At 44.6% G+C, this 16,030-nt stretch overlaps 1 protein-coding gene across 1 annotated transcript in view; it reads left to right on the top strand.

The window, feature by feature from the left end:
* LOC138663464 (oocyte zinc finger protein XlCOF8.4-like) overlaps nt 1-15,366 on the top strand; it is a 106,956-nt gene extending 91,590 nt beyond the window's left edge. The window contains exon 8 of the mRNA XM_069749678.1: nt 11,673-15,366. Coding sequence (XP_069605779.1) covers nt 11,673-12,526 — 854 coding nt within the window. The 3' untranslated portion in view covers nt 12,527-15,366. The remainder of the gene's footprint in view (nt 1-11,672) is intronic.
* The last annotated feature ends 664 nt before the right edge of the window (nt 15,367-16,030 follow it).

Here is a 16,030-nt window from a genome sequence, read left to right as displayed (position 1 = left end):
GAGTTTAACCATCAGGTCGTTCCGGGTGCTCTTAACCACCAGGTCCATAACAGTACAGCTGGCCCAAAGTATTAATGCATCTCAATAGAGGGATAAGAGAAGTTCTGAGACCATTTTTTTTTCTCTGCAGTGTTTTTTGTCTTTCTTTTCCCCTTAACCTCTGGGTGGTTCAGAACACAGGTGTAGATATGGACATTCAGGGTCTGTCCTCTTGTGTGGATCATCTCACGGCAAGGGTACAAAACATTCAAGATTTTGTGGTTCAGAATCCGATGTTAGAGCCTAGAATTCCAGTTCCTGATTTGTTTTCTGGGGATAGATCTAAATTCCTGAATTTCAAAAATAATTGTAAACTGTTTCTAGCTTTGAAACCCCGCTCCTCTGGTGACCCCGTTCAACAAGTAAAAATCATTATTTCTTTGTTGCGTGGTGACACTCAAGACTGGGCATTTTCCCTTGCGCCATGAGATCCTGCATTGCGTGATGTTAATGCGTTTTTTCTGGCGCTTGGATTGCTTTATGATGAACCAAATTCAGTGGATCAGGCAGAGAAAATCTTGCTGGCTTCGTGTCAGGGTCAGGATGAAGCGGAGGTGTACTGTCAGAAGTTTAGAAAGTGGTCTGTGCTTACTCAGTGGAATGAGTGTGCCCTGGCGGCAATTTTCAGAAAGGGTCTTTCTGAAGCCCTTAAGAATGTCATGGTGGGATTTCCCACGCCTGCTGGTCTGAATGAGTCTATATCCTTGGCCATTCAGATCGATCGGCGCTTGCGTGAGCGCAAAGCTGTGCACCATTTGGCAGTATTCTCTGAGCATAGGCCTGAGCCTATGCAATGTGATAGGACTTTGACCAGAGCGGAACGGCAAGAACACAGACGTCGGAATGGGCTGTGTTTTTACTGTGGTGATTCCACTCATGCTATCTCTGATTGTCCTAAGCGCACTAAGCGGTTCGCTAGGTCTGCCACCATTGGTACGGTACAGTCTAAATTTCTTTTTTCCGTTACTCTGATTTGCTCTCTGTCGTCCTATTCTGTTATGGCATTTGTGGATTCAGGCGCTGCCCTGAATTTGATGGACTTGGAGTTTGCCAGGCGCTGTGGTTTTTTCTTGGAGCCCTTGCAGTATCCTATTCCATTGAGAGGAATTGATGCTACGCCTTTGGCCAAGAATAAGCCTCAATACTGGACTCAATTGACCATGTGCATGGCTCCTGCACATCAGGAGGATATTCACTTTTTGGTGTTGCATAATCTGCATGATGTAGTCGTTTTGGGGTTGCCATGGCTACAGGTCCATAATCCAGTATTGGATTGGAAATCTATGTCTGTGTCCAGCTGGGGTTGTCAGGGGGTACATGGTGATGTTCCATTGCTGTCAATTTCGCCTTCCACTCCTTCTGAAGTCCGAGTTTTTGTCAGATTACCGGGATGTATTTGAAGAGCCTAAATCCGGTGCCTTACCTCCTCATAAGGATTGCGATTGTGCTATTAATTTGATTCCTGGTAGTAAGTTTCCTAAGGGCCGACTGTTTAATTTATCTGTGCCAGAGCACGCCGCTATGCGGAGTTATATAAAGGAATCCTTGGAGAAAGGTCATATTCACCCGTCATCATGACCGTTGGGAGCAGGGTTCTTTTTTGTGGCCAAGAAGGATGGCTCTTTGAGACCTTGTATTGATTACTGCCTTCTTAATAAGATCACAGTCAAATTTCAGTACCCTTTGCCGCTGCTGTCTGATTTGTTTGCTCGGATTAAGGGGGCTAGTTGGTTCACCAAGATAGATCTTCGAGGGGCGTATAATCTTGTGCGAATTAAACAGGGCGATGAATGGAAAACAGCATTTAATACGCCCGAGGGTCATTTTGAGTACCTGGTTATGCCATTCGGGCTTTCTAATGCTCCATCTGTGTTTCAGTCCTTTATGCATGACATCTTCCGAGAGTACCTGGATAGATTCATGATTGTATATTTGGATGATATTTTGGTCTTTTCGGATGATTGGGAGTCTCATGTGAAGCAGGTCAGAATGGTGTTCCAGGTCCTTCGTGCGAGTTCCTTGTTTGTGAAGGGGTCGAAATGTCTCTTTGGGGTTCAGAAGGTTTCATTTTTGGGTTTCATTTTTTCCCCTTCTACTATCGAGATGGACCCTGTTAAAGTTCAGGCCATTTATGATTGGACTCAGCCGACATCTGTGAAGAGCCTGCAGAAGTTCCTGGGCTTTGCTAATTTTTACCGTCGCTTCATCGCTAATGTTTCTAGTGTTGTTAAACCATTGACTGATTTGACCAAGAAAGGTGCTGATGTGGTCAATTGGTCTTCTGCGGCTGTAGAGGCTTTTCAGGAGTTGAAGCGTCGTTTTTCTTCTGCCCCTGTGTTGTGCCAGCCAGATGTTTCGCTCCCGTTTCAGGTCGAGGTTGATGCTTCTGAGATTGGAGCAGGGGCTGTTTTGTCGCAAAGAAGTTCTGATGGCTCGGTGATGAAACCATGTGCCTTCTTTTCTAGAAAATTCTCGCCTGCTGAGCGCAATTATGATGTTGGCAATCGAGAGTTGTTGGCCATGAAGTGGGCATTCGAGGAGTGGCGACATTGGCTTGAAGGAGCCAAGCATCACGTGGTGGTCTTGACGGATCACAAGAATTTGACTTATCTCGAGTCTGCCAAATGGTTGAATCCTAGACAGGCTCGATGGTCGCTGTTTTTCTCCCGTTTTGATTTTGTGGTTTCGTACCTTCCGGGCTCTAAGAATGTGAAGGCTGATGCCCTGTCAAGGAGTTTTGTGCCTGACTCTCCGGGTGTTCCTGAGCCAGCGGGTATTCTCAAAGAGGGGGTAATTTTGTCTGCCATCTCCCCTGATTTGCGGTGTGTGCTGCAGAAGTTTCAGGCTGATAGACCTGACCGTTGTCCAGCGGAGAAACTGTTTGTCCCTGATAGATGGACTAGTAGAGTTATCTCTGAGGTTCATTGTTCGGTGTTGGCGGGTCATCCTGGAATCTTTGGTACCAGAGATTTGGTGGCTAGATCCTTTTGGTGGCCTTCTTTGTCACGGGATGTGCGTTCTTTTGTGCAGTCCTGTGGGATTTGTGCTCGGGCTAAGCCCTGCTGTTCTCGTGCCAGTGGGTTGCTTTTGCCCTTGCCGGTCCCGAAGAGGCCCTGGACGCATATTTCCATGGATTTTATTTCAGATCTCCCTGTCTCTCAAAGGATGTCGGTCATTTGGGTGGTTTGTGATCGCTTCTCTAAGATGGTCCATTTGGTACCCTTGTCTAAATTGCCTTCCTCCTCTGATTTGGTGCCATTGTTTTTCCAGCATGTGGTTCGTTTGCATGGCATTCCGGAGAACATCGTCTCGGACAGAGGTTCTCAGTTTGTTTCGAGGTTTTGGCGGTCCTTTTGTGCTAAGATGGGCATTGATTTGTCTTTTTCTTCGGCTTTCCATCCTCAGACTAATGGCCAAACCGAACGAACTAATCAGACTTTGGAGACATATCTGAGATGCTTTGTTTCTGCTGATCAGGATGATTGGGTGTCCTTCTTGCCTTTGGCTGAGTTCGCCCTTAATAATCGTGCCAGCTCGCCCACTTTGGTTTCGCCTTTTTTCTGTAATTCTGGTTTCCATCCTCGTTTCTCTTCAGGGCAGGTTGAGCCTTCGGACTGTCCTGGTGTGGATACGGTGGTGGACAGGTTGCAGCAGATTTGGACTCAGGTGGTGGAGAATTTGACATTGTCCCAGGAGAAGGCTCAACGTTTCGCTAACCGCCGGCGCTGTGTTGGTCCCCAACTTCGTGTTGGGGATTTGGTTTGGTTGTCATCTCGTCATGTTCCTATGAAGGTTTCCTCTCCTAAGTTTAAGCCTCGTTTCATTGGGCCATATAAGATTTCTGAAGTTCTTAATCCTGTGTCATTTCGTTTGGACCTTCCAGCTTCTTTTGCCATCCATAATGTGTTCCATAGGTCGTTATTGCGGAGATACGTGGCGCCTATGGTTCCCTCCGTTGATCCTCCTGCCCCGGTGTTGGTCGAGGGGGAGTTGGAGTATGTGGTGGAGAAGATTTTGGATTCTCGTATTTCGAGACGGAAACTCCAGTACCTGGTCAAGTGGAAGGGTTATGGTCAGGAAGATAATTCCTGGGTTTTTGCCTCTGATGTTCATGCTGTCGATCTAGTTCGTGCCTTTCATTTGGCTCGTCCTGATCGGCTTGGGGGCTCTGGTGAGGGTTCAGTGACCCCTCCTCAAGGGGGGGGGGTACTGTTGTGAATTCTGTTTTCGAACTCCCTCCTGTGGTCATGAATGGTACTTCGGCGAGTTCTGTCCATGGACTCCCTCTGGTGGCTGTGAGTGGAGCTGCTGCTTCTGAGGTTCCTTCCACAGGTGACGTAGTTTATTCTTTGGCTGGCTGTTCTATTTAACTCCACTCAGATCGTTACTCCATGCCAGCTGTCAATGTTCTTGTACTGGTTCAGTTCGCTCTTGGATCTTTCTGGTGACCTGTCTACTCCATCAGAAGCTAAGTCCCTGCTGGCTAATTATTTGTTCATTGTTTCCTTGTCCAGTTGGCTATCATGATTTTGTCTTGCTAGCTGGAAGCTCTGGGATGCAGAGTGGCACCTCCGCACCGTGAGTCGGTGCGGAGGTCTTTTTGCACACTCTGCGTGGTTTTTTTGTAGTTTTTTGTGCTGACCGCAAAGATACCTTTTCAATCCTCAGTCTGTTTAGTAAGTCTGGCCTCCCTTTGCTGAAACCTGTTTCATCTCTGTGTTTGTGACTTTCATCTTAACTCACAGTCAATATATGTGGGTGGCTGCCTTTTCCTTTGGGGAATTTCTCTGAGGCAAGGTAGGCTTTATTTTCTATCTCTAGGGCTAGTTAGCTCTTAGGCTGTGAAGAGGCGTCTAGGTCGTGTTAGGTACCCTCCACGGCTATTTCTAGTTGTGTGACAGGATTAGGGGTTGCAGTCAGCAGAGTTCCCACTTCCCAGAGCTTGTCCTGTGTGAGTTTAACCATCAGGTCGTTCCGGGTGCTCTTAACCACCAGGTCCATAACACTGGCCTGCCTGTCTTTAGAAAGATTGCATGGACAAGGGCTCATACCACTGAATGCCTGATCTCTCTCCCCGTGGGCAGAACACTACTCGGACAACACTGGGTGAGTGTAAAACAGTGTGGCAATAATTTATTGAACCACCAACGCACAATAGTATACATAACAGTCCCAGCAAATACCCAAGATGGTGCAAATTACAGAGTCCTACCCTTTCGCTGACTTACCGGGATTAGAGGTGCTTCCAATGCTGAATACCCTCACTACTGGCACCCCATTTTTGGTGGCCCCTACAGAGAGGAGGTAATGACAAGCTTAGGAAGCTGACAGACCATTGATTTATGAGACAAGGTGACTTGATTGTCCCAACATGGATTATCTAAACGAAAAAACGAAAAAAGACGACTGAGGGGCGATCTAATAACCATGTATAAGTATATAAGGGGACAATACAAATATCTCGCTGAGGATCTGTTTATACCAAGGAACGTGATGGGCACAAGGGGGCATTCTTTGCGTCTGGAGGATAGAAGGTTTTTCCACCAACATAGAAGAGGATTCTTTATTGTTAGGGCGGTGAGAATCTGGAATTGCTTGCCTGAGGAGGTGGTGATGGCGAACTCAGTCGAGGGGTTCAAGAGAAGCCTGGATGTCTTCCTGGAGCAGAACAATATTGTATCATACAATTATTAGGTTCTGTAGAAGGACGTAGATCTGGGGATTTATTATGATGGAATATAGGCTGAACTGGATGGACAAATGTCTTTTTTCGGCCTTACTAACTATGTTACTATGTTACTATGTAAACGTCTTTGAGGGTTCAGTGGTGGTCAATGAGGTAGCTCTGTATTTCTTCAGTTGGAGTGATGATGCCCTGACTTCCCTGAATACAGGCAGATGCTCCTTTTTTAAGGTCACAACTTCTCATTCAGTCAGTGGTCAGACATGCCTCTAACCTGTGTGCAGCTGAACTGGGGGTACTGACCAGGGAGAGGTTGAAGTAGGACCCGTGGACGGCATCCCCACAACTGTTATTTTGGGGAATTACCTCTGACAAGGACTGTCCAGCCTATTTGTCACTGTCATAACCCACAACTAAGCCAAGCAACATCCTGATGTAGATCCTTCTGCCACCCATCCAGAAGATAACCGACATTTCAAGCCTCCATCAACCTCCACTGAGCCGACGGTGGTGAGTACACCTGACCAGACTGTTGCAATTGACTGGGGGATACAAATCACAAGGAGTTTAGGGAAGCCCACCCTAGAGTTTGCCCACAGTAGGCCGCTCAACCTAGAGAGAAATCAGGGGGAGATGTAAAAATGGGAGAAATGACTCCTATATCAGGAAAGCTCACATCCTGCCTAGAGAAACCCTGGACTCGTGTCCATCAGCTGGTGGTGCCCCATCAGTATCGACTCTAACTCCTGTGCTTGGCACATGATGTTCCTGTTGCTGGGCACATGTGGGTCAGAAAGACACGGGCTTGCCTGCTACATAGTTTCTTTTTGCCAAAGATCCCTCAAGAGTTGCGGAAATACCGAGCCTCTTGTCCAGTTTTTCAACGAATGGGGGAAGCACCCTGTCGTGCCTCACTCCAATCCATGCCCTTGATAGGTGAACCATTTCAGAGGGTTGCCATTGATTTAGTGGGCCCTTTAGCTATTCCCAGTCACAGCGGAAAGGGGTTCATCCTCATCCTATTCGACTCTGCCACCTGCTATCCGGAGGCTGTTGCCTTGTTATCCATAGATGCTGAGCACGTGGCTCAAGCTCTACTGGACATTTTTAGTCAAGTAGGGTTTCCACAGGAGGTATTGACTGACCAGGTGACCCAGTTCCAAAGCGAGCTGATTCAGACCCTCTGGGAGAAACCTGGTGCCGCCCCATGCGTACCACCCCGACACTAACGGGTTGCGTGAGCGTTTCAACACAATGCTCAAGCAGCTTTATTAGTCGGTATGTGGAGTCTGATGAGGGGGGACTGGGAGAAAAAACCTACAGCAGTTCCTGTTAGCCTACCGAGAGGTGCCGCAGGATTCTATCGGGTTCTCACCTTTTGAATTGCTGTACGGCCGAAAAGTACGAGGGTCATTGGAGCTAGTAAGAGAGAGTTGGGAGGGCATTTTTCTCAAAGAAGAGGTTCTCATTCTAGAGTATGTCCAAAAGTTTATGGAGAAGATGAGGTACCTCACGGCCTTAGCCCATAGGAATTTAGAAGTACACATTAAAGGCAACAACAAGTTACAACTATGCTGCCAGATTATGAGACATTCCTGTGGACAATAGGTTCTAGTGCTAATACCAGTATGCAAAAACAAGCTGCATGCCATGTGGGCTGATCCGTTTACCATCACTAGGAAATGCCGGGAGACAAATTACACTGTGGCCTTGGATCGAGCAGGTGTGTGTGAAAGGACCTATCATATTAACAGGTTAAAAGCTTACGAGGAAAGGAAAGCTACCAACCTAGAAGCTTATTGTCCCCCTTTAGATGACCTAGATCTGGACCAGATCCCGGACTTATTGGTGGAATCCAAAAGAGGAATGGGGGTAACGGATGTCCCATTCGGGGAGCGTCTTGGTCCATCACAAAAGCAGCAATTAACAAATCTGATTGGAACATATGACTCCCTGTTCACAAGTCGACCTGGTCGAACCCCTTTGATCCAGCATTATGTCAACACAGGGGTTGCTACTTCTCTCAGACAACCTGCCTACCAGGTGACACCTACAGTGTTGGCAATAATGAAGGCCAAAGTGGATGACATGTTGAATATGGGGGTCATAGTTTTTTCCCATAGCCCATGGGCAGCCAGTGTAGTGTTGGTACCCAAGAAAGCCAAGAGTACTCGCTTCTTTGTGATCTATAGGTGACTCGATGAGGTCACCATTACAGACACATACCCCATGCCTCGGGGGATGAACTACTAGACAGATTAGGCGGATCTCAGTTGATATCTACCATCGACTTGAGCAAGGGATAGTGACAGATCTCACTCGTAAGAGGATCAAGAGAAATCTGCATTCATCACCCCCTTTGGCCTGTATGAATTTACCAGCATACCATTTGGGACGCCGCAGCTAACTTCCAAAGGATGGTGGACTGGTTATTAGAGGGATGTCTGGTATGTCCAGGCCTACCTGAATGACATCGCTATCTTCAGTGATACCTGGAAAGGGCATCATCAACATGTGTCCCAGGTGCTGCAGATCATAGCAAAAGCCTAGCTTAGCATCAGATCCGACAAGTGCCAGATGGGGGTGGCTGAGGTAATATACCTTGGACATCAGGTGGGAAGTGAGTGCATTCGTCCCGACCTGCAAAAGTAGAAGCCATTACCCAGTGGCCTCGCCCAGCCAACCAAAAATGGGTACATGCCTTCCTAGGGACCACAATTATCAAAATTTTATCCCCAATTACAGTATGCACACACTCTCATCTGGATCCCAGAGTGCGTGTCCACATTCCTCCAGTTGAAAACCCAGCAAGCCCAAAGTCCAGTCCTGACTGCTCCTGACTTAAACCGTCGGTTCATTGTCCAAGTAGATGCATTGGACATTGGATTGGGAGCTGTACTCAGTCAAGTGGGGGACGATGGTCAGGAACACCCGGTAGCCTATGTTTCCCGGAAACTGTTGGACCAGGAGAGGGCATTCACCGCAATAGAAAAAGAATGCTTGGCCATAGTCTTTGCCCTAAAGAAATTGCAGCCCTACCTCTACGGTAAGGAATTCACTGTCCTAACCGGCCATAATCCTTTAAGTTTGCTAAATCAGACTGCTCGGGACAAGGGAGATTTACTCACATGGAGTCTGGCCTTACAGTCCTTTAATTTTTCTGTCTCCCATTAAAAGGAAAAAGATCATGGAAAAGGCTGGAAAAACACAGGACTGCTTCGTTGACCATCACCGAAACCCCAGAGATGTCATAAAGAATCCAAGTTGGGACAATCGGGTCACCTGGCTACATACCTCACTGCTCTTGTTTAGCTTCCTAAGCTTGTCATTAACTCCTCGATGTGGGGGCCCGCCAAAAGCGGGAAGCCACTGGTGGGGGTATTTGGCACTGGAAGCTGCTCTAATCCCGGTGAGTCAGCACAAGGGTGAGACTCTGTATTTTGAACCATCTTGGATATTTGCTGGGACTGTAATGTGTGCTATTGTGTTGGTGGTTTAATAAATTGCCACACTGTTTTACCCTCATCCTGTGTTGTCTGAGTAGTGTTCTGCCCACGGGGAGAGAGAGTGGGCATTCAGTGGTATGAGCCTGGTCCATGCAGTCTTTCTACAGAGAGCCGGGCCAGTAGACGAGAGTACCCACTGACCCCAGTGTCTCTAGAAAGAGAGGTGGTACAGGGAGTATGGACCAGGAGTGAGAAAGCACTGTCGTCAAATGCAAAGGAATTGCTGGCAGTAGAAAAGGCTGTAAATAAATGTCTTGTATCCCTACAGAGCCTACATGTCACGATCCTCTTGGACAATCAATTATCAGTGGCTTATATAAATCCAGGGGAGTGGGAGCTGAGTCATGAAGTCTTCAGATAGTTCGGATGTTGAGTCTCGATTTCTAGACCTTTTTGCAAGCAGACTAAACAGAAAGGTAAAGGTGTTTTATTCCCTGGACCCCAAGGAGGATCCACTAGTAGTAGACGCATTCCGAACCTCCTGGGACTTTAGCCTGGCATATGCGTTCCCCGCAATAGCCCAGATCCCACTAGTCATAAGAAAAATCAGGGAGGACAGAGCGAGGATTGTGTCGATTGCTCTCTTCTGGACCAAAAGACCATGGTTTTCATGGCTAAGAAGGATATAGGTGTCCAATCCATTGGTTCTTTTGGAGGTGCTGAAGCTGCTTTCTCAGGGGCCAGTGTTACATCTGCAAGCAGCCAGCCTCCACTTGACGGTGTGGAATTTTAAAGCGCACTGTTAATAGAAAGCGTTTTTTTCCCCCAAACCTTGTATCCACTCTGCTTCAGAGTAGGAAAGCAGTCACGACCAGGATATATCCTAGGATATGGAGAACATTTTTATACTCTTCAGGTTCTACGGTCGAAGATGGACCACCGGTAAGGATCTTATCTTTGAATTTTTGCAGAAAGCCTTGAGCTAGCAGTACCATTAAAGTGCACGTGGCAGCTCTTGGGGCTCTGTACAGCTGTAATGTGGCCGGTAATTAGTGGATTTCACGATTAATAAAAGCATGATTAAAATCTAGGACCATTTCTAAACTAAACTTAGTATCGTGGGACTTAAATCTGTTCTTGACAGCCTTAATGGATGGTCCTTTTGAACCCATGGAATCTGCATCCCAGAAGATCCTTTCGCTTAAAACAGGTCTGCTGGTAGCATTGACATCAGCCAGAAAAGTCAGTGATATTCAGGCTCTTTCTATAGCCCCACCATTAACCCAAATCCTAGATGATAGGGTAACCTTTAAGCCCGAACCACCTTACCTTTCCAAAATAGCGTCGTGATTCCAGGCTACAAGAATTCAGCCTCCCCTTATTTTGTTCCAATCCAAAAAAACACAGAAGGAGGAAAAACTGCATACTTTGGATGATTAGATACCTGTCCACTTTGAAACACTGGAGAAAGGAAATATCTTGGTTCTTATCCCTCTAGAGTTTTAGGAAAGGATGTAGAGCCTCAAAACCCACAATTGCTAGGTGGATTACGGAGGCCATTTCTGTAGCCTACTTAGCAAGTGGCAAGATGGCCACATAACGCCTCAAGGATCTTTCTACACGGGCCATGGCATCCTCCTGGGCAGAGAGGTCGGACCACTTGATAGAAGACATCTGTAAGGCAGACACCTGGTCCTCTACTTCTACCTTCTATAGGCACTATAGATTTAATATAGGTGGGTCTTCCAACCTCACCTTTGGGCAGGGGTGCTCCAGGTGGTAGTCCCACCTTAGATTATTATATGTCTCTTTGACTCTCTCATTGTGTTGTCATGGGTGATCGAAAAAGTCTTAGTTACTTACTGGTAATGTGATTTTTCAGATCCATGACAGAACCCTTATTTTCTCTCCTATTACATGTGCGTGAACACTACTTTTGCTAGCGTTGTTTCCACACCTTAAGTTTATTAGGTGGTGTTAGTTGTTTTATTGTTTTTGTTACTAACCATTGGAGGTCCTCTCATGCTGTGTAATCCAACTTATGCGAGGCAGAGGTGCCGCCTTTTTAGCCTGTCGGTTTCTTGTGTTTTGTGGGTGGATCCCCTCTCTTGTGGTGCTGTCATGGGTTAAGAAAAATCCTGTTACCGGTAAGTAACGAAAACATTTCATGTCCCCACTCAAGGACCAAGGACCTGAGTAGGGACTTTTTTTTGGCAAGATGAGTACAAGATTTTATTGGTTTTATTTTCACCTACATAAGATTGTTTGGTGTCTGTTCATTATGGCTCCCAAATATTGGAATAAACAAACAGTTGAACACGACGCTCCACTAGTTCATCCTATGAGGTTTTCTATTAGACTGTGAACTGTCATTGTCATGGTGAATAATTGAATCTTTTTACATAACTTGCCATTTTTACTGACAGTTTAAGTAGCAATGTTAATAAAATGTGAAATTCAAGAATTTTTTATTCCGAAATAATAATTGGCTTTATTCTTTGCAGATGACTGTACCAGGAGATCAGGGGGGCAGCTGACATCTTCAATTTTAAAATTGGATGATCATGAGATCCCACAGGATACAATTGAAATGAATGCCATTACTCCAGATATACAATCATCTCTTAACAGCAACAATCTGTCATCTGATAATTTGCAACAGGTCATGCCTTCTGAATCATTACTGACTACTAAGGAAAATCAAAGTCACAAAATAAGCATTAAAAAACAAATTGCTCGAAAAGCAAAGAATCCTTTTTCATGTTCAGAGTGTGGGAAATGTTTTAACGTGGAATCAGATCTTGCTAGGCACCAAAGAACCCACACAGAGGAGAAGCATTTTTCATGTTTAGAATGTGGGAAAGGTTTTTCCCATAAATCAGAACTTGCTAGGCACAAAATAACCCACACAGTGGAGAAGCCTTTTTCATGTTCAAAATGTGGGAAATGTTTTAAACGGAAAGAGCATCTTGATTACCATAAGAGAAGTCACACAGGGGTGAAGCCTTTTTCATGTTCAGAATGTGGGAACTGTTTTTTTCTGAAATCAGATCTTGTTAGGCACCAAAGAACCCACACAGGGGAGAAGCCTTTTACATGTTCAGAATGTGGGAAAGGTTTTATCCGGAAAACGCAACTTGTTAGCCACCAGAGAACCCATACAGGGGAGAAGCCTTTTTCATGTTCAGAATGTGGGAACTGTTTTAACCTGAAATCAGATCTTGTTAGGCACCATAGAACCCACACAGGGGAGAAGCCTTTTACATGTTCAGAATGTGGCAAAGGTTTTAACCAGAAAGTCCATCATGATAAGCACCAGAGAAGTCACACAGGGGAGAAGCCTTTTTTATGTTCATAATGTGGGAAATGTTTTAATCGGAAAGAGCTTCTTAATTACCACCAGAGAAGTCACACAGGGGTGAAGCCTTTTTCATGTTCAGAATGTTGGAAATGTTTTAACCTGAAACTTCATCATGATAACCACCAGAAAATTCACACGGGGAGAAGCCTTTTTCATGTTCAGAATGTGGGAAATGTTTTGAGAAGAAATCCTTTCTTCTTAGTCACCAGAGCAGTCACACAGGGTAGAAGCCTTTTTTCTTGAATGGCTCATCTTCCCGCTCTAGAGGCTTTATTACCTCACCTCAGCGTAGAAAAAGAAGCAGTCTTATCCCTCATGATGCCTGACAGCTCAAGCCTGTAAGTCCTGCACCATCTTCCCCTCTCTTAATGTCGTCCTTAAAAGAAAAAAGTTCAACCAATCTCCCTGTACTCTCACCGAAAACCACACACTGAGCAGTGCTTGCTTCACAGTGAATATTCTGATATGGGGAACAATATAATTGATTTGAAACATTATATTCTGTTTCCCCCCACTAATCAAGACTTTGAGCAATATATACAGAGGCTAGAGAACACATATAAAACTAAAATATGTTCCCTCACTTCTAGAATAGTCACAGCTTACTGACAAGGTACAGAGATTACAGGATGATGGCCTACAAGTTTTGAGCCATCAAAATGCTCATAAACAAACACTGGATCTTCACAATTAGCAAATAAACAGTCTGTTTAATATGGGTGATTACCAAGAAAATCACAATAATATCTGGATAATGGGTATACCTAAAAGCATCAATGCACAAGCGATTAAGTCAACACTGTAAATATTATTCAATAATATCTTTGGTAATCCTATTGATAAGGAGGTGGAGATTGATATACAGTAGACAATCATAGCCCAGATCCTGAGCGTCCAAGAGATATTATCCGTCACACATTTTTTCAATGTAAAGGAGGCCATTATCAGAAAATCAAGGGAGTTTGGTCCCTGTTGATTCAAATGGAAAACACGTACAATTGCTCATAGAACTATCCTGAATGACACTTCCTGAAAAAGGGTATTGAAACTACTACTTGGTGCAGTCTGGGAAAATGTCCTGATGTGCTCCTGGGGGTGCCCTTTCCAGCTGCATATCTGGAAAAATGGAACTTTGTATACTTTTAAAGATCCGAGCGACATGAGACTATTCTGTTATGCCCTGGACATTCCCAGAATCTATATACAGGTGCTTATTACAAAATAAAAATATCATCATAAAGTTAATTTATTTAACTTCTTCAATACAAAAAGTGAAACTCATATTCTATAAAGTCATTACAAACAGTAATCTGTTTCCAGTATTTATTTCTTTTAATGTTGATGATTATGGCTTACAGCCAATGAAAACCCTAAAGTCATTATCTCAGAAAATTAGAATACTTTATAACACCAGCTTGAAAAATTATTTTAAAATCCAAAATGTTGGCCTACTGAAATGTACAGTGGGTATGGAAAGTATTCAGATCCCTTTAAATTTTTTACTTTGTTTTATTGCAGCCATTGGGTATATTCAGAAAAGTTCATTTTTCTCATTAATGTACACTGCACCCCATCTTGACTTAAAAAAAAAAACAAATGTAGATTTTTTTTGCAAATTTATAAAAAACAAAATGAAATATCACATGGTCATAAGTATTCAGACCCTTTGCTCAGACACTCGTATTTAATTCACATGCTGTCCATTTCCTTGTGGTCCTCCTTGAGATGGTTCTACTCCTTCATTGGCGTCCAGCTGTGATTAATTAAACTGATACGACTTGATTTGGAAAGGTGCACACTTATCTATATAAGGCCTCACAGCTCACAATGCATGTCAGACCAAATGAGACTCATGAGGTCAAAGGGACTGGCCAAGGAGCTCAGAGACAGAATTGTGGCAAGGCACAGATCTGGCCAACGTTACAAAAGAATTTCTGCAGTACTCAAAGTTCCTAAGAGCAAAGTGGCCTCTATAATCCTTAAATGGAAGAATTTTGGAACCACCAGAAGTCTTCCTAGACCTGGCCGCCCAGCCAAACTGAGCAATCGTGGAAGAACCTTGGTGAGAGAGGTAAAGAAGAATCCCAAGATCACTGTGGCTGAGCTCCAGAGATGCAGTAGGGAGATGGGAGAAAGTTCCACAAAGTCAACTATCACTGCATCCCTCAACCAGTCGGGCCTTTATGGCAGAGTGGCCCGACTGAAGCTTCTCCTCAGTGCAAGACATATGAAAGCCTGCTTAGAGTTTGCTAAAAACACATGAAGGACTCTCAGACTATGAGAAATAAGATTCTCTGGTCTGATGAGACGAAGATAAACTGATGATAATTCTAAGCAGTATGTTTGGAGAAAACCAGGCACTGCTCATCACCTGCCCAATACAATCCCAACAGTGAAACATGGTATTGGCAGCAACATGCTATGGGGGTGTTTTTCAGCTGAAAACATGAGTTGTTTCTCAAAGACAAATACATATGTTTTGATAAAGGAGTTTTTCATTCATCAATCATTTTTATACATTTAATACTTGTTTTTATATTTTTATTTTTCTGAATGTTTCCTTTTATTCGTAGATTTGTTACATACATGGTCTGTCTATTTGTATTGTATTTAATCATTGTTTGTGATGTTTTTTGCTTTATGAACTTTGAATTGTCATGTTCGTGGTTTGGCAGGTTTTTTTCAAGAAAAGAAAAAAAAAAGACAGCATATAGGAACGTGCAGATCTGACAGGTCTGATAATCCACTTGTAAGGTTTTGTCCCGAGGAAAAGGTCCTGCATGATCTCGAAATGCGTTGACTATTAACCTGTTTGAAATTTGAAATAAAGCTTTGAAGAATATCGTCCGCTATTTATCTTTATCAGCAGCACAGATTTAGACACATAAACCCGGTTTCACCATTAAACCAGGGATTGGTACTTTTGGCATTGTGGACAGGTGCCAAGTGGAGATGAGCGGACTCCTGCATATTCGGGTCTGGCAGGATCGGCCAAACAGTTACAATAAGTTCGGGTACCCGGACCTATTCACTAGAATGGGGGGGCCGAACATCCAAAAAATCATTACCGCCGGTCAGAGTCATGGTTCCCACGCTGGTCACTGGTGTCATCTGATAGGACTACTGCTCCCGTCATCTGACACCTGCAGCCACTAATAACAGAGCAGGAGCGGCGGATGGGAGTATTCATCAGCCGCTCCTGCGCTGTAAATAAATAATTAAAAAAAACAAACCTGCAGTGGTCCCCTGTATTTTTGATAACCAGCCAGGCAAAACTCACAGCTGGGGTCTACAACCCTCAGCTGTCAGCTTCAGTAAGACTGTTAATAGAATAGAGGGGTCCCCACACTGTTTTTTTAAATTACTAAAATAACCAGCCTTGCTAAAGCGGACAGCTGGGGGCTGGTATTCTCATGGATATTGCCCCCCCAGCTGCCCAGAAAAGGCACATCTATTAGATGCGCTAATTCTGGCGCTTTGCCCGGCTCTTCCCACTTGTCC

This window comes from Ranitomeya imitator, chromosome 2 (assembly GCF_032444005.1).
Source record: "Ranitomeya imitator isolate aRanImi1 chromosome 2, aRanImi1.pri, whole genome shotgun sequence".
NCBI classification, from domain to species: Eukaryota; Metazoa; Chordata; class Amphibia; order Anura; family Dendrobatidae; genus Ranitomeya; species Ranitomeya imitator.
Note: the sequence above shows the minus strand (reverse complement) of the source record. Positions and strands in the feature narration are given on the sequence as shown.